Here is a 22,984-nt window from a genome sequence, read left to right as displayed (position 1 = left end):
GGATAAGTTCTGGCCAATGGGAAGTAAATAAAAATACCACATAAAACTTCCAAGAAGTGTTCTTAGAGGGAGAAGGCATATCCTTTTATTCCCCTTCTTCCTTCTGGTTGCCTAGAATACCATGTGCTAAGCAGCCCTAGACTGACTGCCTATCTCTAGATTTCCTCTAAGTGAATGAAAAATATCTTGTTTAAACCATTATTCTTTGGGATTTCTGTCACAACCAGCCAAAACAAATCTTAATTTGTACAGCCAGCATCACTGGTATTATTTAAGTGGTAGTAAAAGTCCTGGCCAAAGCTATAAGTGAAGAAAAAGAAATAAGACATGACAGAATTACATGAGAAGATTGTTGAAATGGCAAATGTTCTGTTACCTATAAATGTACCACAATAAAAAATAAAAATAAAAGTGACAGGGTTGATAGGAAAGGGATAAAACTCAGTATTTGCATACAATATGATCAACTACTTAGAAAGACCATTAGAATCAACAACAAACCATTAGAAATAACAAGAGCATATGGCAGGGATAAGATAACTTAGAAAAATCCAGAACTTTCCTCTACCTCAGCAATTATCAGCTTGGAAAATATAAAAGAAATAAGACACCAACAAAAACTACTGAAGTACCTAGGAATTACTTTAACAAAGAATATGCAAAACCTGCTTTCTCATTTATTCAGATTTTTATGTCCTTTAAATGAATTTTAAAGTATTCTAATTGAAATAATGAGAATGTTCATATATTATAAAGAATGCAACCAATATCACTGAACAACTTGTATAGAAATTGCTGAGTGGGAACCTAAACTGCTGTGTAAGTCTTTACCAAAAACACAATATTATTAAAAAAAAAAAAAGATGCCCGTGGTAGACACACATTAAAGTCATATCCTCAATCTAGAGTTATAGCATAATAAAAGTATATTTTGACTTCTCAGAATAAAAATTAAATGAAATATTCTCTCTACAGGTCTTGGATAAGATGACTACTTATAAAGATGAGAATTCTCCCCAAATGCAATCTCTGTAAAATTCTTGTTGAATGTTTTTGAGGAACTTAACAAACTTTTTATATAGAAAAATAATGGCTAAATCAACTTTGAAAAATAAGAGCAAAGAGGGAGCTATTAAGGCATTTTATAAAGTCATAATAATAAAAGTAGTAAGGCTCTGGCACAAGAATAGGCACACAGATCAACGGAACAAATTACAGCACTCAAGACAGATCCATGTATACAAAGGAACTTGAGATCAGATGAAGTACCACAAACGAAGAAAGAACAAACTGTTTAGGAGATGGTACTGGGAAAACTGCTCACTATATGCAGGAACATAAAACCAGAACCTACCTCATACCATATTCAGAAGTGGACTCTAGACAGACTAAAGACCTGAGAGCTAAAGGTAAAACTATAGAGTGAAAGGAATCTCTGTGATCCAGGGGTAGGAAAAGAGAAGAATCTGAAAGCACAAATGATAAGCCAAAAAAAAAAAAAAAAAGGTCAATATTAAAGCACATCAAAATTAAGAACAGGTATCCATTCTTGCAGGAATAGATAAGGAAAATGCAATAGACATACTTTATTGTGCCCTCAGCAGCAATTAGAAGCAAAGCACTAATATACATACAACAGTATGGACAGAATTAAAAACATAAAAGCCTGAAACTAAAAAAGTTCAGGAAACAGAATAGAAATGAAGACTGTAGCACTTTGCCATTTGTGTAAGTTAAAAACACAAACACTCAAAACAACACTACACATTTTAGAAGAATACATATCAAACATGACAGAGCAGCTGCCTACGGAGATAGGAAATGGAGAGGATAAAAGGGAAAAAAAAATATGGCAAAAGAGGGCCTTGTGCTGACCTATGAAATAAACCTACCTTGAACTGGAAAGTATGATTAACTCAAACCTCTGCACTTGAGGTCCTTTAAAAGCCAAAAGAAAGCCAGTGGCTTTATTTGGTAAAGTCGGAATCAAATATATCATCTGCTCAAACTCGGAAAGTGCCACAAAGCACTTCTGGTTAATACTATCCAAAATCAAATGCCTTTCAAAAGACACCTTTAAAGAAGTTCAAGACTGAATAACACTCAAATTTGGGTTCATTTTCCAGAAAAAAAACATTCTGCACTTTTAAAAACGGGTAAAAGTAGAAAAAATCCTTTGTAAGGCATTTAAAAAATTATTTCAAATTTTTACAAATTTCCTTTTTTAAATTAACGTTTGCTGTTTTAACATTTTTACATGCACAATTTGGTAACATTAATTACTTTCATTGTGTTGTGCAACCATCACCATTACCCATTTCCATCGACCTTAACAGAAACTCAGTGCCCCCTAAGAAACAACTCCCCTTTCTGCTCTCCTTCTCACCTCCAGCAACCACTAATAAACGTTGGTCTCTATACATATTTGTCCTTTTGTGACTTATTTTGCCTAGCATAATGTTTCCAAGATTCATTCATGTCACATCACATATCAGAACTTCATTTCTCTTTATGGATTAATAACAGTCCACTGTGTGTATATACCACATTTTGTTTACCCACTCATCTATTGATGGACATTTAGGTTGTATCCACCTTTTGGCTAGAGTGAATAATGCAGCAATGAACATTGTATACAAGTAAGTATCTATTTGTGTCCCTGCTTTCAACTCTATTGGGTACATACTTAGGCGTGGAATTGCTGGGTCATACGGTAACTGTGTTTAACTTTTTGATGAAGTGTCAAATCTGTTTCCCACAGTGGTTGCACCGTTTTACAATCCCACCAGCAACTGATGAGGGTTCCAATCTTTCTACATCTTTGTAACCAACACTTGTTGTTTTCCGTTTTTCTGATTATAGCCATCCTGGTCTCTTAATGGAGGCTTTCTGGGAGAGTCAGGTCTCCCACTTTCTATACAATCTTAAAATGTCATGGATAGATAACCTGTATCAGAATCACCTGGGGTAGCCCACCAGGTCAGTAAGGTTATGGCCCAGGATCTCTGTATTTTACCCAATATCCCAAGTGTTTCTTGCTCATACCAGAATTTAAAAATAACTGTTTGAGAGAGTTCGTTCTAAGACAAGTATCACCAACCTTGAGTGAGTCTGTTCCAAGACAAGTAGCACCAACCCTAGCCCAACCTGTCCCTGATGTCTCCCACTATCTGCCTCATTTGTCCTGGGCAAATTCCTGACCCTGAAGGCCCCACTCCCACCCACCTCCCAAACCCCAAGTCGCAGTCCAGACCTCTCTCCTGTGCATCCACAGGCACTTACAACCCAACAGCCATCTGATACCAATCTCTGCCTCTCCTCCTGCAGTGGCTGTCCTCACAGTAGTGAATGGCACCACATACCAATCCAGGTCACCCAAGCTGGAAACTCTGGCATCAGCCCCAAGTCCTCCCTTTCTCTTGATCCCTTCCCAACCTCACATCTAATCAGGACATCCATCATGCTGTTCTGTAATCACCCATAAACTGAGCACTCTTCCTTGTGAGACCCCCAAATAAAGAGAGGGCTGAAACCATATCTGTCTTACTCACCACTGCATTCCCAGAGCCTAGCACAGTTCCTGGCTCAAAACAGGTGCCAAAAACAAAACAAAACAAAAAAACAATCATCTATTACTGTTTCCTCTGCCTAGAAGGCCCTTTCTAGCACCTTCATGGATCAATTCCCACCTGGGGACGAGCCTAGGCTGCCTAGTAGGGGTGGGAGCGGATAACTCACCGTCTTTCATACTCCATGTCCTGATAGGGTCTGCGGGGGCTGCTGGGGCCCCTCCTCAGCCGCTGGCTCCGTTTCACTTCCCAGCCACCCCCGCTGCTGCCACCATGATCTGCCAGCCTGGGTGATGCTGCCTCCTGCAGGGACTCTGGGGAGAGCGGAAGGAAGAAAGGGGTCAAGGCAGTTGAGGCAGAGGGGACCTCCTTGAGAAACCCTAGTTTTCAAGGCTCTCTGCTGTCCCTTAGCCCAGATAAGTTGTTTCCCAACTCCTACTGCTCTTGTGGACCAAAGCGAGAACACAGCCCCTTCTTGCCTTGCTCCTTCCTTTCCCCACAAACATAAGGCTAGAGCCCACTGCCCTAGAAACAGCAAGGCCTTCATCAGACAGGGGACATCTTGCAGAGAGACCTGGAACATTCCCAGGGGCTGTAGATTCAAGGGTTGTAGAGGGGTTGTGGTACCACGGCTTTGCGATCTGAGACTGGTAGACAAGCTCAGGGTGCTATCAATGCTGAATGACCAGAGATTAGGTTCATAAGGCACTGAGGCAAGACTTCAAGTCACAACAATGGGAGTCTTAGGTACCCATCAGGTACCATTTCATCCCCCCAACAAGATGCTGGCAGACCCCTCCATGGTGGTAGACCCCATGAAAGGCTGCTGGGGGTAGCGAAGGTGCTAACTTGGCAAGAAGACAGCTGCTGACTCCCTGGGCTCCCAGCCAGCTCAGCCCACACAGCAACTGGCTCAGCCCTGAGCCTTACACACAGCCAGGTCCCAAGACAGCTCTCTCTCCCCAAGGGCTCTAAGCCCAAGTTTTCTCAGAGGCAAAAGGGGGCCTTTCAGAGGCTGTTCCAAACCACTGTGCTATTCTGCCAGGACAGAGAAATCACTTCACCCAACCCTCACAGTTGCCCTGAAGACTAAGGGAGTCCTGAGAGCCATGTGACCCAGCCAGGGGTCAGGACGTACCCAAATTCTTCAGGCCCCACCCTCTAAACAGGAATTATGCTAAGCCGGGTGTTAACAGCCCCTGCCCAACACTAGGTTGCCACGACACCTCTCTCCCATGTGTGTACACATACACACAAATTTTCTCTTCCGCCACAAGCCTCAGGGAACCAGTTACCTCTCTCTAGAGGACACCGTTTTTTTTAGATGGATAAGGATTAGAACTACAACCAGGGGCCCCACTGGATCAGAGCTAGATACAAAAATCTCAAAAGACTCTGGCAAAGAAGCCAGAGTCACACACTAGAATCCACAACGGATAGAGACCAAAGTTACAGATAGGGGCCCCAAATAATTACGGGTCAAAATCACTGATAGGAAGCCGCAATAAATATGGCCATAATCACACACTGCGACCACTTTCAACGACTGAGCGTCAGAGCTACAGATGCAAACCTCCCAAAAGGGGCAATAATCACGCACACATTCCCCGCTCCTCCTCCCCACAAAGTGAGTTCGAGCCAGTCAGAGAGACAGCCCCCATGGATAAGGACTTGAGTTACAAACACACGCCCTAAGGATAAGGACCAGAGTCTACAGACATTACCCCCCCCCCCCCGCCTCCGGCAAGGAATAAGGACCAGAGCCACAGAACACTTCTCCATGGACAGATGAAGCATCAGATTCACAGAGCAAACAGCACACCACTTCCCGTATGGATAAAAACCAAAGTCGCAGACACCCGTCTCCCATTAAGTCCAGCGTCGCAGACACAGTAACCCACTCCCATTTGTCCCTCCCTTCCCCCAACCCGCGTGCACCCATCCCGTCTCCCAATCGCGCACGCGCCTCTGTTCTCAAAAGGAAAAAAAAAAAAAAGAGAAACACCCCCCTCCCTGGCTCAGACAGTGCACGCAATTCCTGGGTTCTGTGCGTACTCCAGGCCCCCTAGCCCATAGTCCGCCCTAGCACCACCCCTACGCCCCCACCCCACCCCCGGCCCCTTACCTCCGCCCCCACGACCAGCGTCGACGCTCACCTTCTCGGTCCGGGCTGTCAAGGGAGGGCTCCCAGACATCACCTCGGCCCGTCGCCACCTCCTCCAACTCTCCCAGCTCAGCCTGAGCCGGTCCACGCAACAACCAAGTCTGAGGCTGGAGGCAGAAGGGACGAGGAAGGGGGAAGGGAGAAGCGCCAGGCGCGCTACCCTCCCCAAAGAAACTCACCGCCGCCTACTCCCAGCCAGCCGCAATCACCAACACAAAATGGCGACGACGAGAAGGGAGCCGGCCCTTAGACCACCATCCACCTACTAAGGGAGCGCGCTCTGGCGGGTCTCGGCTATTGGCCACTGCCCGCTGTCGGCCAGCCCTGGCCTCCTCTGATTGGCAAGTGTATGCCACCTCCCCACTCTCCATGCGAACGCCCGCAAGTCGAGAAGTTGAGTAGCTATTGGCCAATCCAGCAAGGTCTGCTTTTTAGAAGGTTGGTTTCCTTTGAAGATGAAAGGCAAACGGAAGCTCCGTCCCCTTCCCCAAAGGGCAAGGGAAATCTCTGTGAGATTGGCTGGGAACTGTATCCACCCAAATGTCACCGCTTTCTTCCATCAAGGAAATGAGCAGAACTAGCAATAAGAAATTTCTCAGCCTGATCGAGAGGATAAGAGACTGGGTGGTCCCGTAAAGCCACGACAAAGGGAGGGAAAGAGGGTTACTCAGTGCCCAGCCTCATTTGACCTGGGACCTATTTGGTGCGCCGGAGGCGGAGCGAAAATTATCGCGCTAGGGGCAGCTGCAGCTGCGCAAACTCTCATTTCCGTCCCCGCCTCCGAGACGCTGCAGAACAATCATGGTGGTGGGGTTGTTAGGTTTGTGTGCTCGCCGCCTTTTGGCGGCAACGGCGCTACGAGGGCTCCCGACTGTCCGTGTCCGCTGGGAATCCAGCGCCTCCAGGGCTGTGGTTGCTCCACCCGCCATCGCGGGGAAGCGGCCGCGGGAACCGACCATACGCTCGCAGGAGGATCCGGATCCCGAGGACGAAAACCTCTACGAGAAGGTGAGAGGGAGGGGGAACGGGACATCGGGAGGGTCAATCGGGGGCGGAAGGACGGGGCGCAGTTAGAGGACATTATTAGGTGGCTGGATATTGCGCAGTCAACGAAATCGTCTAAGATTTGGGAATTTTGCTTAGTTTGTTTTCTGCCTTTGTCCCCCGGTATCCTCGGTCCAGACCCAGAGGTGAGATTGACCTTATTTTGCAGACAAAAATCAAACCTGAAATGGGTAGCGATCAAAACACAGTATAAGCAATATAGGATTAACAACATTAATGTTAAGAATCTATGTGGCGCTAAACACTTTGTATACATTAGTTTGTTTAATCCTCGAAACAACCTTATTTTGAGGTAATCCCCCCCCCCAAAAAAGCCAAACCCACTGCCGTCAAGTTGATTCCGACTCATAGAGACCCTATACGGCAGAGTAGAACTGCCCCATAGAGTTTCCAAGGAGCGCCTGGCGGATTCGAACTGCCGACCTTTTGGCTAGCAGCCGTAGCACTTAACCCCTATGACACCAGGGTTTCCTGTTTTGAGGTAGGCACTATTATACACCTATTCTACAGATGTGAAAACTGAAGCATAGAGATGTTAAGTAGCTTGCCTCTGCTCACATAACTGAGTAAGTGGTGGAACCGGTATTTGAACTTAAATCTGCCAGGTCTACTGTGATGTATTAATAGCAGAGACTCTGAAATCCGGTGGCTTGTGTTAGAATCCAAGCATTGACAGTTACTCACCTGTGTGACCTTGGGCAAATACTTTAACCCCATGTGCTTCAGTTTCTTTGCCTGTAAAATAGAAAAAGTAATAGGACACCTGCCTCTTGAAACTAAATGAGTCAGCTGGCACTTAGTAAGTACTTAGTTAACATTAAAAACCCAGATAACATTACCCATTTAAAAAAAAAACACTGCCATGAAGTCGATTCCACACATAGCAACCCAATAGGACAGAGTAGAACTGCCCCATGGGGTCTCCAAGGCTGTAATCTTTATGGATGCAGACTGCTACATCTTTCTACCGCTAGGTGACTGGTAAGTTCAAACTGCTGACCTTTTGACCTTTCAGTTAGCAGTCCAGCTCTTAACCACAGTGCTACCAGGGCTCCTTCAGTTAACATTAACCAAAACAAGGTAAAAAAACCAAACCCAGTGCCGTTGAGTTGATTCCAACTCATAGCGACCCTATAGGATGGAGTAGAACTTTTTTCCAAGGAGCGCCTGGCAGATTCGAACTGCTGGCCCTTTGGTTAGCAGCCGTAGCACTTAACCACTACGCCACCAGGGTTTATTTTCATCACTTTCCACCTTACTGCGATATTGTGAGGATTATATATGTGAAAAGGCCTGGCACATAATAGGTACCTCATCAATACTAACCTCTGGTTAAGGGGCGTGGATATGTAGGATGCTTATTCATTTATTCATTCATTATGTAAATATGTATCAAAGCCCTGCTTTATGTCAGGCACAGTTCAAGGCTCTAGGGATACAGCAGTATGGGAATCAGACAAAGCCCTTGCTCTCATAGACCTTACATGATAGTGGGAAAGACAGAAAATAAACATGTAAAATATCAGAAGATGATAGTATAAAGTAATAATAATATAAGATAATATGATACAGAGGATCTGAGGGCACACTGCTTTGGTAAACAATGAATATAATTTCAAATAATGATGAATGCTAGAAAGAAAGTTAAGCAGGATAAAGGGATGGGGAGTGACTTATAGATAGGTTATTTTATTAGGTTGAACCATAGGAAATTGCCAATATTCAACTGTTTTTTGACCTATAAAATGGCAATTTCCTATGCTTCCTAACTTAATAGACAAGATGACTAGGGAGTGCCTCCTAAAGGACGTGATGGTTGAGCCGAAACCTTGAATGAGGAGGAACCAGCCATGACCAGATCTCAGGGAAAAGTTTCCATGGGAGGTAACAGCAAGTGCAAAGGCCCTGTGGTGGGAAGGAACTTGCCATGTCCTAAGAATAGAAAGAGAGGGATGTGGTGAGGGAGGAGTGATGGATCTGACGTGAGACCAGAAACAAGGTTATGCAGGGCCAGCATGAGACTTTGTGGAATGGCAGGAAGCCCTCATTGATACCTCCTTCTCCTTGCCACAGAACCCAGACTCCCATGGTTATGACAAGGATCCTGTTGTGGACCTCTGGAACATGCGTGTTGTCTTCTTCTTTGGCTTCTCCATCGTCCTAGTCCTTGGCAGCACCTTTGTGGCTTACCTGCCTGACTACAGGTGCATGGGGTGTCCAAGAGAGTGGGATGGGTGAGGGGCAGAGGCAGGGGTGGAGGTTGAAGGGGATTCTGCCCGGAATCCCGTCCTTGCACTGTTGGGGAATGGGGAGCTAAAATGAGGGATAGGTGTCCAGTGAGGCTCCCTCACATCTACCCCCTGCTGCTGCTGCCTCCAGGATGCACGAGTGGGCCCGCAGGGAAGCTGAGAGGCTTGTAAAGTACCGAGAGGCCAATGGCTTTCCCATCATGGAATCCAATTGCTTTGACCCCAGCAAGATCCAGCTGCCAGAGGAAGAGGACTGACTGATTGCCAAGTGGGGCTTACGAAGCACCACCCTCCCACCCACTCCACCTGCCTTCCTGCCCTCTCCTCAGAGCACCTAATTAAAGAGACTGAAAATCGGACTGGCTAGTGTTGCTTTTGTTGTGTGGGGGGTTGGGGTGGGGGTTTCACAAGCCTTAAAAGGCCACTGCAGCCGTTTCTGGGTGTTTTGGTTATCTTTTGGTGTGTAACAAACCACCTTAAAAATTTGTGGCTTAAAACAACAATTTATTATTATCTGTCATGGTCCTGTGGATTGACTGGGCTCAGTTAGGTAGTTCCTCCAAAGACTGTCCTTGGGTAGTTACAGTCAGATGGTGGCTGGGCCTGGAGTCATCTGACAGCTCAACTGCGCTGGGCATCCAAGATGACTTCTTCACTCACCTGTCTGGCACATGAGTCTTCTTCCATGTGGCCGCTCTCTAGCAGAAAATAGCCTGGGCTTTTTACAAGGTGGCTCAGGGCTCCTCTGAATGGGGAAGTAGCACTTAGGAAGAAATTGATGGCAGTCATCTTTAGACACAAGCTACCACACTGGGATTGCCTGTGTTTGAAGAAGGGCCAGGGAGACCTTGGATTGAGGATGGTGGAGCAGAGCAGGGCTTTTTTATTGCTGAGGATGAGTATTTGTTTTTCTCCCTGCCTTCTCTGTCTTCCCTCTTTCAGCCTTTCTTTTGATGAGTCTAGATTTATGATTTATGCACCTTTCTGCTTGGCTGCTAACTGAAAGGTTCGGTGGTTCATGTCCACCCAGAGGTGCCTCAGAAGAAAGGCCTTGCAATCTACTTCCAAAAAAAAAAAAAAAACCCAGCCGTTGAAGACACTGTGGAGCACAATTCTACTCTGACATACTTGAGATGACTACAAGTAGGAATTGACTTGATGACAACTGGCTCAGTTTAGTTTGTTTTTGTTTCTTCCGTTCTACCCAAAATCTGAGTGGTCTCTAACTCTGTTTCTCTACCCTGCCTTCTCTCCTTCCCTGTTTTTCTGTGTCTCTCTCTCAAACAGGAAGTCTTTCTTTCCTCCCACTTCACTTTCTTTCTGGGAATAGGCCGTCTCCTTGCATCACGGGCTTACTGTCTCAGACTCTTTTCTCTCTGGACCTGGCAGATGGAGTAGGAGACTTTTCTCTGGCTCTGGCTGTCTTTGTTTCTTTCCAGGGACTTTCTCCTAGCTCCCTAAGTCTGTACATCTGGGCTCCCTTTCATGCTTCTGGCATTTCTGCCCTTTCTCCCCTTCCACAGCTCACATATTCATATTCATGCATATACTCATTGCTACCATTGCTATGCTTGTCCTTTCTTGGGGCTTCAGAGGTTGTAGGAGCCCCCAGTCACTGGCTGCCAGAAGAAAATCTGGCCTGATAGTCCCACCAGAGGTAATGCCCCACCCCTAGATACTGAGTCTCAGGAGGAGCCCTAGTCCACTTGTATGTGGCTAAGGTGGGAGCAGTATACATACAAACCTTCCTGTAAGTGAGGACTATCACCGCTGAGTGCTTCCTTGTGGGTAGAAGTCTCCCAAGTTGAGGCTAAGCCCCAAAGCACAGAATACTAATGTGTAAAAGGAGCATTCTCCACCCTCCAACCTGCATTTACTGGGACTATGGAAGTGAAAGAGACATGTTATCCCAGCCATCAAATACCTGAGTATACTGGGGTAATACACCCTATAATAAACCTCAGCATGCTGGAGCCATACCCCACCACTGGCCCAGAGAACACATTACCCGCACTCACCCCCAACTAGGATGTAAGTTCTATAAGAGCAGGTACGTTGTGTTCACTTAGCGATTAGCATGTAGTATGCACTTGATAATGGAGCTCTGGTGGTACGGTGGTCAAAAGCTAGGCTGCTAACCAAGATTGGCAGTTCAAATCCACCAGCCACTCCTTGGAAACCCTATGGGGCAGCTCTACTCTATCCTATAGAGTCCCTGTGAGTCAGAATCAACTTGATGGCAATGGGTTTTTTTTAATGCACTTGTTAAATATTCGGTATTCACCGGGATCAAAGGAGAATGAAGAACACCAAGGACACAAGGTAATTATGAGCCCAAGAGACAGAAAGGGCCACATAAACCACAGACTACATCATCCTGCAACCAGAAGAACTAGATGGTGCCCAGCTACAACTGATGACTGCCCTGACAGGGAACACAACAAAGAACCCCTGAGGGAGCCGGAAAGCAGTGGGATGCAGACCCCAGATTCTCATAAGACCAGACTTAATGGTTTGACTGAGAGTAGAAGGACGCCAGTGGTCATGGTCCCCAGACCTTCTGTTGGCCCAGGACAGGAACCATTCCCGAAGCCAACTCTTCAGACATGGATTAGACTGGACAATGGGTTGGACAGGGACGCTGGTGAGGGGTGAGCTGCTTGGATGAGGTGGACACTTGAGACTATGTTGGCATCTCCTGCCTGGAGGGGAGATGAGAAGGTGGAGGGGGTTAGAAGCTGGCAAAATGGACACGAAAAGAGAGAGTGGAGGGAGGGAGCATGCTGTCTCAGGAGGAGAGCAATTGGGAGTATGTAGTAAGGTGTAAAAGTTTTTCTGTGAGAGACTGACTTGATTTGTAACCTTTCACTTAAAGCCCAATAAAAATTAAAAAAAAAATCCATATTGTTACCTCTTGTATAGGGGACATCCTCTACCCATCCATGCCCTTCAGGCCTACAGTTGCTGAGGATGAACACTTTCAATCCTGCCTCCTCATCACACTCTCAGGCTTTCAAGAAACCTCCATTCTGGTCAAACAAGTGGCCGTAATTAGAGTAAATCCTAAAATCCACGCCATTGTCCCCCCCATTCTGACCACAACAATACCACCTTCCTGTCCCAGCTCAGCCACGCTGGCCACCTCTCTCTTTTCTTTTAACCATTGAATTTAAGTGTACATACAGAAAAGTGTACATATTGTAAATGTGCAGCTCATTTACTTTTTACAAATGGGACACCCATATAACCAGCACGCAGGTCAAGAAAGAACGTGACCAAACCTCAGTAGCTCATCTCAGGTGCTTCCCGTTCTTGTTTGCTCATTCTGATTGCTATATTCTAATCTATTGTATGAATAGACCGTACTTCACCTATTGTACTATTGATTGGTATCTGTGTAGTTTTGTATTTTGGACTATTAAGAATAATTCTATGAAATTCTTGTACCTATCTTTTGATGGACGTATGCACTCATTTCTCAGGCGTATACCTAGGAATTGCTAAGCCATGGGTAGACATGATCAGCTTTAGTAAATAATGCCAGTTTCCCAACCTACACTTCCTCTAGTAGTGGGTGCCACACCCTCACCAACGTTTTCCATTTTAACCGTTCTGCTGGGTGACTGACCTTTTAAGGACCACATTGAGATGGAGGAGTGGGGGTTGGGTGCCTACAGTGTCCCAAGACCTGTGTCAGACAGTGATAGAAACTGGGATCCCTACCGTCAAGAATTTCTTGGGGGTGGGGGTGCAGTATGAGTGGTCAGAGAACTGAAACAATGTTTTCACCCTACCGTTTGGGCCTCAAGGACATTTGAACCTTGGTGTTTTGGACCCAGCTTTGCTCTGCCAATGTAAAAGCCACCAACCTTCATCCTTCAGTCTTCAACTACAAGCCTTACGTGCAAACCATACCCCATGAACAAGACACTCTGGCCCTGCAGTGGACACTGTTGGTTCCCTGTCCATATCCCTGTGACCTTACTGCTCTATTGTGCACTGGTGAACTTCGACTGCCAGGGTCTGCATTTCTTTATTGGATTCTTTCTCTCAAGCTTCCAAAGGTCATTCCGCTTGAGGGGCTGACAGGCTAGAAAAAAAAAATTAAGTGCCAGGAAATTAACACCCCTAGAAGCAGCTCTCAACCAGTGACTGAAGAGAGCTGGTGGATAACTATCTCTACCCCGTCACCTTTCAAATGGGACAACTAAGGTGTGTGTTCTCCACTGGCCCCCGGATCTCCCTAGTGAGAATATGCGCCAGTTTCCCACAGTGGTAAATTGTTTAATAACACTCTTTATTGGCTACCTTCTCTTCTTTGTTTCACTTCCTCACTGCTGTACAGGTGCTTCCTGGGATTACTTTCTAAATAAACTACTTCAATTTTTGTCTTAGGGTCTGCTTCTGGGGGGACCCACACTAAGACAGCCCCTGTCCTCAAGGAGACCAAGGGTAAACAAGCACACAAATCAACAAAAGAGACAAGTTATACCAGAAGGCTAGTGTGGCTGGGATATTGCGAGGAAGAGAGTGGCTTGAGATGAGGTTACTGAGGTGGGCAGGGGCCAGATCAGTGGAGCCCCACTGGCCATGATTACAAGGACTTTAGACTTTACGCACTACACAAAGTTGACTGGAAGCTTACTGAAAACACAAATTAGCAAAATCCATCCCAGACAATTATGGACTGAGGGGGATTGCTTACTGCTTTGCTCATGGATTACCCAGAAAGTAAAGACAAAATATTTTACCAGATTCACAGTGAATACAGGCACCACACAATAAACTGACAGCAGTTAAAACTGTGAACTTTTAAAGTGTATTGGGTGAAAATTGATTAACATATCCAATCTTCTCAGCAAAATGTGGACCTCCAAAATTTGACTCTGAAGTATTAGACTTGATGAAAACTGGCCACAAATTACATTCAGAATGATAGAAGCTATTCATTCAGCAAATATTTCTTGAGTGCTTACTGGGTGCCAGGCACCATTGTAGGTGATGGGAATAAAGCAGGGAACAAAAGATTAAAAAATTCCTGGACTCTTGAAGCTTATAGTTTATCAGGGAGAGACAGACAATAGACAATGCAATAAGTTTGTATGTTATATGCGTGGTAAACCAAAAAAACCAAACCTATTGCCATTGAATCAATTCTGACTCATGGCGATCCCATGTGTGTCAGAGTAGAACTATGTTCCATAGGGTTTTCTTTTTTTTTATATATAATTAATTTTTGTTGTTGAGAATATACACGGAACACACACCAATTCAACAATTTCTACATATACAATTCAGTAATGTTGATTACATTCTTTGAGTTGTGCAAACATTCTTACCCTCCTTTTCTGAGTTCTTCCTCCCCCATTAACATAAACTCACTGTCCCCTAAGATTCCTACATAATCTTTCGAGTTGCTGTTGTCAGTTTGATCGCATATAGATAGTTCTTAAAAAAGCATAATGCTCAAGGCAGACTTTTTTTTTTTTACTAGTTAAGCTAAACTATTGATTGGTTTTAAGAAGACTTCAGGGGATATTTTTGGTTTAAGGTTTAAAGATTATCTCAGGGCAATAGTTTCAGGGGTTCATCCAGCTTCCATGGCTCCAGAAAATCTGTATTCTGTAAGAATTTAAAATTCTATTCTGCATTTTCCCCTTCTTGATCAGGATTCTTCTGTAGAATCTTTGATCAAAATGTTCAGTAATGGTAGCCAGACACCGTCCAGTTCTTTCGATCTCACGGCAAAGGAGAGAGTTGTGAGTTGTTCGCGGAGGCAATTAACCACACATTCCATTTCCTCCTCCTATTCCTGATTCTCCTTTCTCTGTTGCTCCAGGCAAATAGAGACCATATTGTTGTAAGTTGTATAGCCACTTGCAAGCTTTTAAGACCTCGTCACTACGCAGGGAACTAGGAGGCAGAACAGAAATACTAAACACATTATTAGGCCAATTAGCTGGGATGTTCCATGAAATCATGGCCCTAAACCTCCAAATGAAGGAGCCAAATCTCATGAAGTGTTTGGTTGTACATGAGCAGCCTCAGAAACTACTCTTTTTTTTTTTTTTGGTGGTGGTATAAATATATCCATAGGGTTTTCCATGGCTGATTTTCCACAAGTAGATCATCAGGCCTTTCTTCTGAGGCATCTCTGGGTGGACTGGAACCACCAGCCCTTTCAGTCATCCTCTGAGTGTTTTAACTTTTTGCACCACTCAGGGACTCCTAGGACGTGATGAGTATCCATTAAATTGAAAATAAAGCCAGTAAGGGCAATCAGGAGTTCAGGGAGTGGGCGTGGGAGAAGCTTGAATTATGAATAGGAGCCAAACCCAGTGCCCTCAAGTCAATTCTGACTCATAGCAACCCTATAGGACAGAGTAGAACTGCCCCGTAGAGTTTCTAAGGAGCGCCTGGCGGATTTGAACCACCGACCCTTTGGTTAGCAGCCGTAACACTTAACCACTATGCCACCAGGGTTTCCCTAAATAGGATCCCACCCCAGTGCTGTCAAGTCGATTCCGACTCATAGCGACCCTATAGGACAGAGTAGAACTGCGCCATAGAGTTTCCAAGGAGCACCTGGTGGATTTGAACTGCCAACCCTTTGTCAGCTTAAAGCCAGCAAAACCAAACCCACTGCTGTTGAGTTGATTCCAGCTCATAGTGACCCTATAGGACAGAGTAGAATTGCCCTATAGGGTTTCCAAGGCTGTAATCTTTACGGGGAAACCCTGGTGGCTTAGTGGTTAAGAGCTACAGCTGCTAACTAAAAGGTCAGCAGTTTGAATCCACCAGGTGCCCCTTGGAAACTCTATGGGGCAGTTCTACTCTGTCCTGTAGGGCCGCTATGAGTAGGAATTGAATGGACTGGACAGCAACTTTTTTTTTTAAATCTTTACGGAAGCGGACTGCCACATCTTTCCCCTACAGGGCAACTGGTAGTTCCGTTAGTAGCCAAGCATTTAACCACTGCGCCATGAGGGCTCATAGCTTGGGCTGAGCAAAAATGGGAAGGAAACAAAAGATTAACTGCATAGATACCTGGTGCAAGAATATTTCTGGAGGAACAACCAGTACAGAGTTCCTGAAGTAAGAATGTGCCTGAGATGTTAATGAAGCAGCCTGAGGCCAAGAAGATATCTGGGAGAAACTAGGTTAAACTTGACACAGATAAGAAAGTTATTGATGTAGGAATTGATTTGTCTCTGTAAGAATTAATCGGAAAATGATTAATTGCACTGAAAATAATTTCAGGAAAATGAAAATGGCAAATATTGACTTTGGGCTAACGGCACTACTGTATGGTAACAAATTGACTCAGGGGAATTCATTCCAAGGCCAACTTTCTCCGTAGAAATTCACCTAAGTTGGCATAATTACAATGTTAAATGTTAATATTTGTAAGCAGAGTTCATTCCCTCATTCAGTCATTCATTCATTCATCACATAAACATTTACCAAATATCTACTGTGTAACAGGGGATTCAGAAATAGGCAAAAATCCCTGCCCTTTTGGAGCTGACTTCTACTGTTTTTTGTTGTTGTTAGGTGCTGTCAAGTCGATTCCGACTCGCAGTGACTCTGTACAACAGAATGAAACACTGCCCAGTCCTGCCCCATCCTCACAATCGTCGTTATATTTGAGCCCATTGTTGCAGCCAGTGTGTCAGTCTGCCTCATTGAGGGTCTTCCTCTTTTACACTGACCCTCTACTTTACCAAACATGATGTCCTTCTCCAGGGACTGGTCCCTCCTGATAACATGTACAAAGTGCATGAGACAAAGTCTTGCCATCCTTGCTTCTAAGGAGCATTCCGGCTGTACTTCTTCCGAGACATATTTGTTCATTCTTCTCACAGTCTGTGGTATATTCAATATTCTTTGCCAACACCGTAATTCAAAGGCATCAATTCTTTGGTCTTCCTTATTCATTGTCCAGCTTTCCCATGCATATGAGGCGATTGGAAACACCAACTAACACTGTTGTTGGTAGCTGCCATCAGGTCAGCCCCCAGCTCATGGCAACCCCATGTGTGCCAGATTAGAGCTACACTCCATAGAGTTTTCAATGGTTATAATCTTACAAAAATAGGTCGCCAGGTCTTTCTTCCACAGTGCCACTGGGTGGGTTTGAACCACCAACCTTTCAGTAGTAGCCCAGTGCAAACTGTTTGCACCACCCAGGGCCTTCTAGTGTAGGACACAGATAATAAATGTAAGAAAAAAAATTTTTGAGTAATAATTGGTAGGTTGATAAGTAGAATATATGACAGTAATAAGTGTTAAGGAGAATAATGAAGGAGGAAAGGGCATAGTACATATTTGTGTGTGTGATGAAATTTTAGGTAGAGTGGTCAGGTAAAAGGCCTCATTGAGAAGATGACATTTGAGAAAGATCTGAGGTAAATGTGTAATTGAAGAGATAACTTTGAAACAAGAATCAAGACTGTGAGACAGCCTAACACAGTGGTTACGAGGATAGATTCTGGAGCCAGACTGCCTAGTTCAAATCACAGCCCCCTGCATACTAAATGTGTGACCTTGTGTTCCCATTTTCCTCCTCTGAAAAACTGGGGATAACCATGTTAACTACCTCATACAGGATATTGTGAGGATTAATCTAAGAATATTTACAACATTGCCTGACAAAGATTACTGTTGTTGTTAGTTGCCGTTAAATCTGCTCCAACTCATGGCAACCTTATGTATAACAGAACAAAACATTGCTCAGTTCCATACCATCCTCAGTTGGTACATGGTATAGCTGGGCTCAAGCTGTGGTCACTTTCAAACATCCTTCATATGTTTGAGCCTATTGTTGTAGCCACCTTGTCAATCTATCTCGTGGAGGGTTTCCCACATTTTCAATTACTGTCCACTTTGCCGAACAAGGTGTCCTTTTCTAGGAATTGGTCTTTCCTAATGACATGTCCAAAGTAAGCAAGATGAAGTCTCACCATCCTTGAGTTTAAGGATTGTTGTTGTTAGTTGCCATCAAATCAATTCCATTCATGGCGACTCCACATGTGAAAAGTAGAATTGTTTCATAGGGTTTTCAAGGCTGTGACCTTTCTTCCGAGATGCCGCTGGGTGGGTTGCAACTGCCGACCTTTCAGCTAGTAGTTGGGAGTTTAACAATCTGCACCACCCAGAGTCTCCTTTCTAGGGATTAAAACTAGAAACCTGTTGCCATTGAGTTGATTCCAATTCATAGCAACCCTGTAAGACAGAGTAGAAGTTCCCCATAGGGTTTCCAAGGCTATAATCTTTACGAAAGCAGACTCCCACATCTTTCTCCTATGGAGAAGCTGGTGGGTTTGAACCGCTGACCTTTTGGTTAGCAGTCAAGCGCTTAACCACTGCACCACTAGGGCTCCTTTTTTTCTAAGGTTTAAGTGCTTGTAAATGTTCCCTGAATGAATGAATCTTCATTAATATTAATGTAGTAGTGATCATGGAAGTTTTCGAATAAGTGCTCTAAAAAATGAAATTGGGGTAAACATGGTTTTGGGAATGTTCAGATTGTGAATCCAGGATGGAAGGTAGTTTTGCAAACCTGGCAGTTATTACTGAGAGGTTTTAGGTATTGAAAGCAGTGGTTCATGAAGAGAAGGTTAGACAAACCTAGCAGTCAGGGCCTTTAGCAGTGTTGTCAGAAAAGCTGAGGGATTCTTGGAGTCAGTCGTCTCAAAGGTATAGAGGATCTGGGAAACTGCCAGGGTCAGAAGCAGGATCTAGGGTCCCAGCTGCAGTTTAGGAAAAGAGCAGCCATTGATGAGTCCCACAAGTTGTCACTTAAGAGGTACGCTTCTGGCGGCCCCGAAATGCTGTAGCCTTATCTTTTTGTTCTCCTTCCAACTCCCTCACCTCCTTCAAGTCTCTGTTAAATATCAACTTCTCAAAGAAGACTCTCTTTATTTAAAATTCCAACTCCTCACTCCCAATCCCCCTTACTACTCATTCTCTACACTTATTGTTGAGTTTTTTTCTTTCCATAGCACATATAAACTGCATTTGGTGTGTTGTCCTTTTAATTGTGGTCATGCTACAAGGAATTTAAAAAATAAATTAGGTTGCTTTTTTTTTAGTGGAAGGAAGGAAGCGGGGGGGAAGGAGGGAAGAAAGAGACCATCAGAAATCCTAAACCCATCAAGATAAGGTAGGATTGGGGCTAGATCAGGGAGGGCTCTGAATGCCACACCATGGTTTATGTGTATATGTGTTTTAAAATATATTTAAATTTTATGAATCAAAAGCCTTCATGCCAAGACTTTATCTAGAGGAGGATGTGGAAACAGGGAAGAGTTTAAAGCAGGAAAAGTGACCACAGCTTGAGCCCAGCTATACAATATACCAACTGAGTGACCTTGGACAAGTCACATACTCTCTCAGAACCTCAGTTTTTTTCTTCTAGAAAAGGGAGATCATGTTAGTATCTAACCGACAGAGTGGCTAAGAGCCTTAACCAAGGCTACAATAGTAACAAATACTGACATTTATCAAGAGCTAACTGTATGTCCTAATCACTTACCATGTCCTAATCACTTACCATGTCCTAATCACTTACCATGTCTTAATCAATTACCATGTATCATTACCCGCCATTTTACAGAGGAGAACAATAAAGCACTGTTACGATGTGTCCCTTAAGACTGCTCAGGTTCAAATTTCAGCTTTGCCACTTATAGATGCTTCCCCATTTATAAAATGGTGGCAATAAAAGTGCCTGTTTGTGAAGATTAAATGAGATAATATATGAAAAGCATTTAGAACTGTTCTTAGTACCTACAAGTAGTCAATAAATGTTAGCCAGACATAGAAGTCTCACTCTGTCTCTGTGCAAAATTGCTCACAGTTTTCTCACAAATCATCTAGGAGAAAAAGAAAAAGACTATTACATTTCTAGGCAATGTACAATGAATATTGCTAGCAGACATAATGCAAAATAATACAGCACTTACTTAGATCTCTTATCAAGTTTCTATCTTTTTTCCTATTTTCATTAAATATTTATAAAATGTCTATATCCCCTACCAGACCATAATGTTCTGGGAAACATATATTTTTTCTGGGTTTTTAGAGTTAATTAAGGAATAAAATAAATTATAGATTATTTGGACCTACAAATAGGTCCAAAGTATGAATGTCTGTCCCCAGACCTGTTAAGATTAGAAGAATTACTATATCTTCTTGTACTTTTCTTTAAAAAAAACAGAAACAATAAAATTCTTAAAAATCATAAAACAAATACATAATAAAAGTAAAATAATAAAATTACATTTAAAAGATAAAATTTAGTATAAATAAAATAAATAAAAATTGAAGAGTCAAAATATTAAAAAGACTTTGTACCTTTCTAAACCAAGACTCGAACCGATTCCACCTAAGTGGAAAAACCCTCTCTGTATACATTTTGCAACCTCTGCTTCTACCAAGATGCTAGTCATATCAACTTCTGGGCCACCATTTTCCTTGCCTGAAATCTGTTTTCTCCCTTTTACAGAAAATCCCACCTGCCCTACAATGCGGCCTCTTAGGAGAAGCTTTCATTTTGAAAAATGAGCTTAAAGTGGTCAGTTTGGGATCTGGTCCTGAAAAAGGCTTTTGCTTCATAAAAAATTTAAATACGTATTTTAAACACACACACAGGTCAAATTTCCCACATACCTATTGCTGTCAGGTCGATTCAAACTCATAGTGACTTTACAGGACAGAGTAGAACTGCCCCATAGGGTTTCCAAGGAGCAGCTGGTAGATTTGAACTGCCAACCTTTTGGTTAGCAGCTGATCTCTTAACCACTGTGCCACCAGGGCTCCAACTAAAACTTCCCATAAAAAACCCATTGCTGTCGAGTCAATTCTGACTCATAGCGACCCTATAGGACAGAGTAGAACTGTCCCATAGAGTTTCCAAGGAGTGCCTGGTGGATTTGAACTGCCAACCTTTTGGTTAGCAGCTGCAGCACTTAACCGCTATACCACCATTCAAACCAAGCAGTCTGAATAAAAGCCAATACCTAACTGCTATGTGAGAAACTACCACTCCTCTGTCAGTTTGTTGTACTGTGGTGGCTTGCGTGTTGCTGTGATTCTGGAAGCTATGCCACTGGTATTTAAAATACCAGCAGGGTCATGTATGGTGAACAGGTTTCAGCAGAGCTTCCAGACTAAGACAGACTAGGAAGAAGGACCTGGCAGCCTACTTCTGAAAAAACTGACCAGTGAAAACCTTATGGATAGCAGCCAAACATTGATATAGTGCCAGAAGACGAGCCCCTCAGGTTGGTAGGACCTGGCAGCCTACTTCTGAAAAAACTGACCAGTGAAAACCTTATGGATAGCAGCCAAACATTGATATAGTGCCAGAAGACGAGCCCCTCAGGTTGGTAGGCACCTAAAATATGACTGGGGAAGAGCTGCCTCTTCAAAGTAGAGTCAACCTTAATGACACGGATGAAGTAAAGCTTTCAGGACCTTAATTTGCTGATGTGGCACGACTCAAGATGAGAAGAAACAGCTGTAAACATCTGTTAAGAATCAGAACATGGAATGCATGAATCAATGAAAATTAGAAGTCAAAAATGAAATAGAACAATATTCTAGGCATTACTAAGCTGAAAGGAACTGATATCAGTCATTGGAAGTTGCTTTTGGGCCCATCTAGGGTCGCTATGAGTCCCAATCAACTCGACGGCACTGGGTTTGGTTTTTTGGTTTTTATTGTCCCCTGTAATTATTGATGATTGGCCTCTCTTCACCTGAGCCATTTTTCTGGATTGGGTTGACAGCAACCTGGAGGGATGAGGTAATGTCTCTCTCTGGGCTCAAGAGCAGACTGGATTCCCAAGCTCAGTATTACTTGGTTGTGCTGTAAATCCACTGCATTTGTGTCTTATCTAGTGCTGCTATAACAGAAAAACCACAAGTGGATGACTTTAGCAAACAGAAACTTATTTTCTCACAATTAGGAGGCTAGAAATCCTAATTCAGAGAAGAAGGCTTTCTCTCTCTGTCAGCTCTGGAGAAAGGTCTTCTCTCTTTAGCTTCTGCTTCCTGGTTCCTTGGAGACCTCCATGTGTCTTGGCATCTATCTTACCCTCTCTCTCTGCTCGCTTGTTTAATCTCTTTTATATCTCAAAAGAGACTCAAGATTCACTCTACACAATTCCTACCTCATTAACATAACAAAGACAACCCATTCCCATATGGGATTGTAACCCCAGGTATAGATGTTAGGATTTACAACACATATTTTTTGGGAACATAATTCAATCCATGACATTCTACCCTTTGGCCCTCAAAATTCATGTCCTTCCCACATGCAAAACACATTCACCCTATCACATCATCCCAAAAGTCTTAAATCTACTCCGAGTCCAAAATCTCATCTTTTGAATCATCTAAATCAAGTATGGGTGAGATGTTAGGCATATTCCATCCTGGGGCAAAATTTCTCTTCATCTGAGAACCTGTGAAATCTAAAATGTAGGTCATTGGCTTCCAAAATACAATGGTGGAACAGGCATAAGGTAAACATTTCCATTACGAATGTGAGAAATTGAAGGAAAAGAAGGGATACTGGATACCAAGCAAGTCCAAAACCCAGCAGAACAATTGACATGCACTCTCAAAGCTTGAAAATAATTTTCTGTTCTTTCGGACCCTCTGGGTTTTGGCCATCCCCTCTAGATTCTGGGTGGAGGCCTACTGGGATGGCAAATTTGCTCCCTGGGGTTTGGGACACCCGATTCTCCTAGTCCATCTGAGTGGGAACCTCTTGGCCCCAGCAGGCCCTGTTCTTCTGCCCCTTGGGCATGGCAGCCCTGCCCTTTCAGCTTTGGGCATTGGTCCCATTCTCTTGGCCAAACTGAGTGGCAGCCCCACACTCCAGAACTGAGTTGATGATGATCTGACTTTTCGAAACCTAGAAG

General features: G+C 43.8%; 2 protein-coding genes across 10 annotated transcripts in view; one reads left to right on the top strand and one right to left on the bottom strand.

The window, feature by feature from the left end:
- Window positions 1–6,050, bottom strand: part of RBM10 (RNA binding motif protein 10) — a 44,969-nt gene extending 38,919 nt beyond the window's left edge. For 2 of the 9 annotated variants that reach the window (XM_064278202.1, XM_064278203.1), the window contains exons 1-2: window positions 5,695–6,027; window positions 3,739–3,883 (exon numbers count right to left, since the gene is read on the bottom strand). In XM_064278202.1, the coding sequence (XP_064134272.1) occupies window positions 3,739–3,883; window positions 5,695–5,764 (215 nt within the window). In that variant the 5' untranslated portion in view covers window positions 5,765–6,027. Of the gene's footprint in view, window positions 1–3,738; window positions 3,884–5,694 lie in introns of all 9 variants that reach the window. The other 7 variants (XM_064278207.1, XM_064278208.1, XM_064278201.1 and 4 more) reach the window with 6 other exon arrangements.
- A 127-nt stretch (window positions 6,051–6,177) lies between these two features.
- Window positions 6,178–9,406, top strand: NDUFB11 (NADH:ubiquinone oxidoreductase subunit B11). The gene is made up of 3 exons (XM_064278213.1): window positions 6,178–6,741; window positions 8,872–9,002; window positions 9,178–9,406. The coding sequence occupies exons 1-3, from the start codon at window positions 6,535–6,537 to the stop codon at window positions 9,302–9,304; spliced, it is 465 nt and encodes a 154-aa protein (XP_064134283.1). The 5' UTR covers window positions 6,178–6,534; the 3' UTR covers window positions 9,305–9,406.
- The last annotated feature ends 13,578 nt before the right edge of the window (window positions 9,407–22,984 follow it).

Source organism: Loxodonta africana, chromosome X, assembly GCF_030014295.1.
Source record: "Loxodonta africana isolate mLoxAfr1 chromosome X, mLoxAfr1.hap2, whole genome shotgun sequence".
Classification (NCBI taxonomy): Eukaryota; Metazoa; Chordata; class Mammalia; order Proboscidea; family Elephantidae; genus Loxodonta; species Loxodonta africana.
This window is presented reverse-complemented; position numbering and strand designations above follow the sequence as displayed.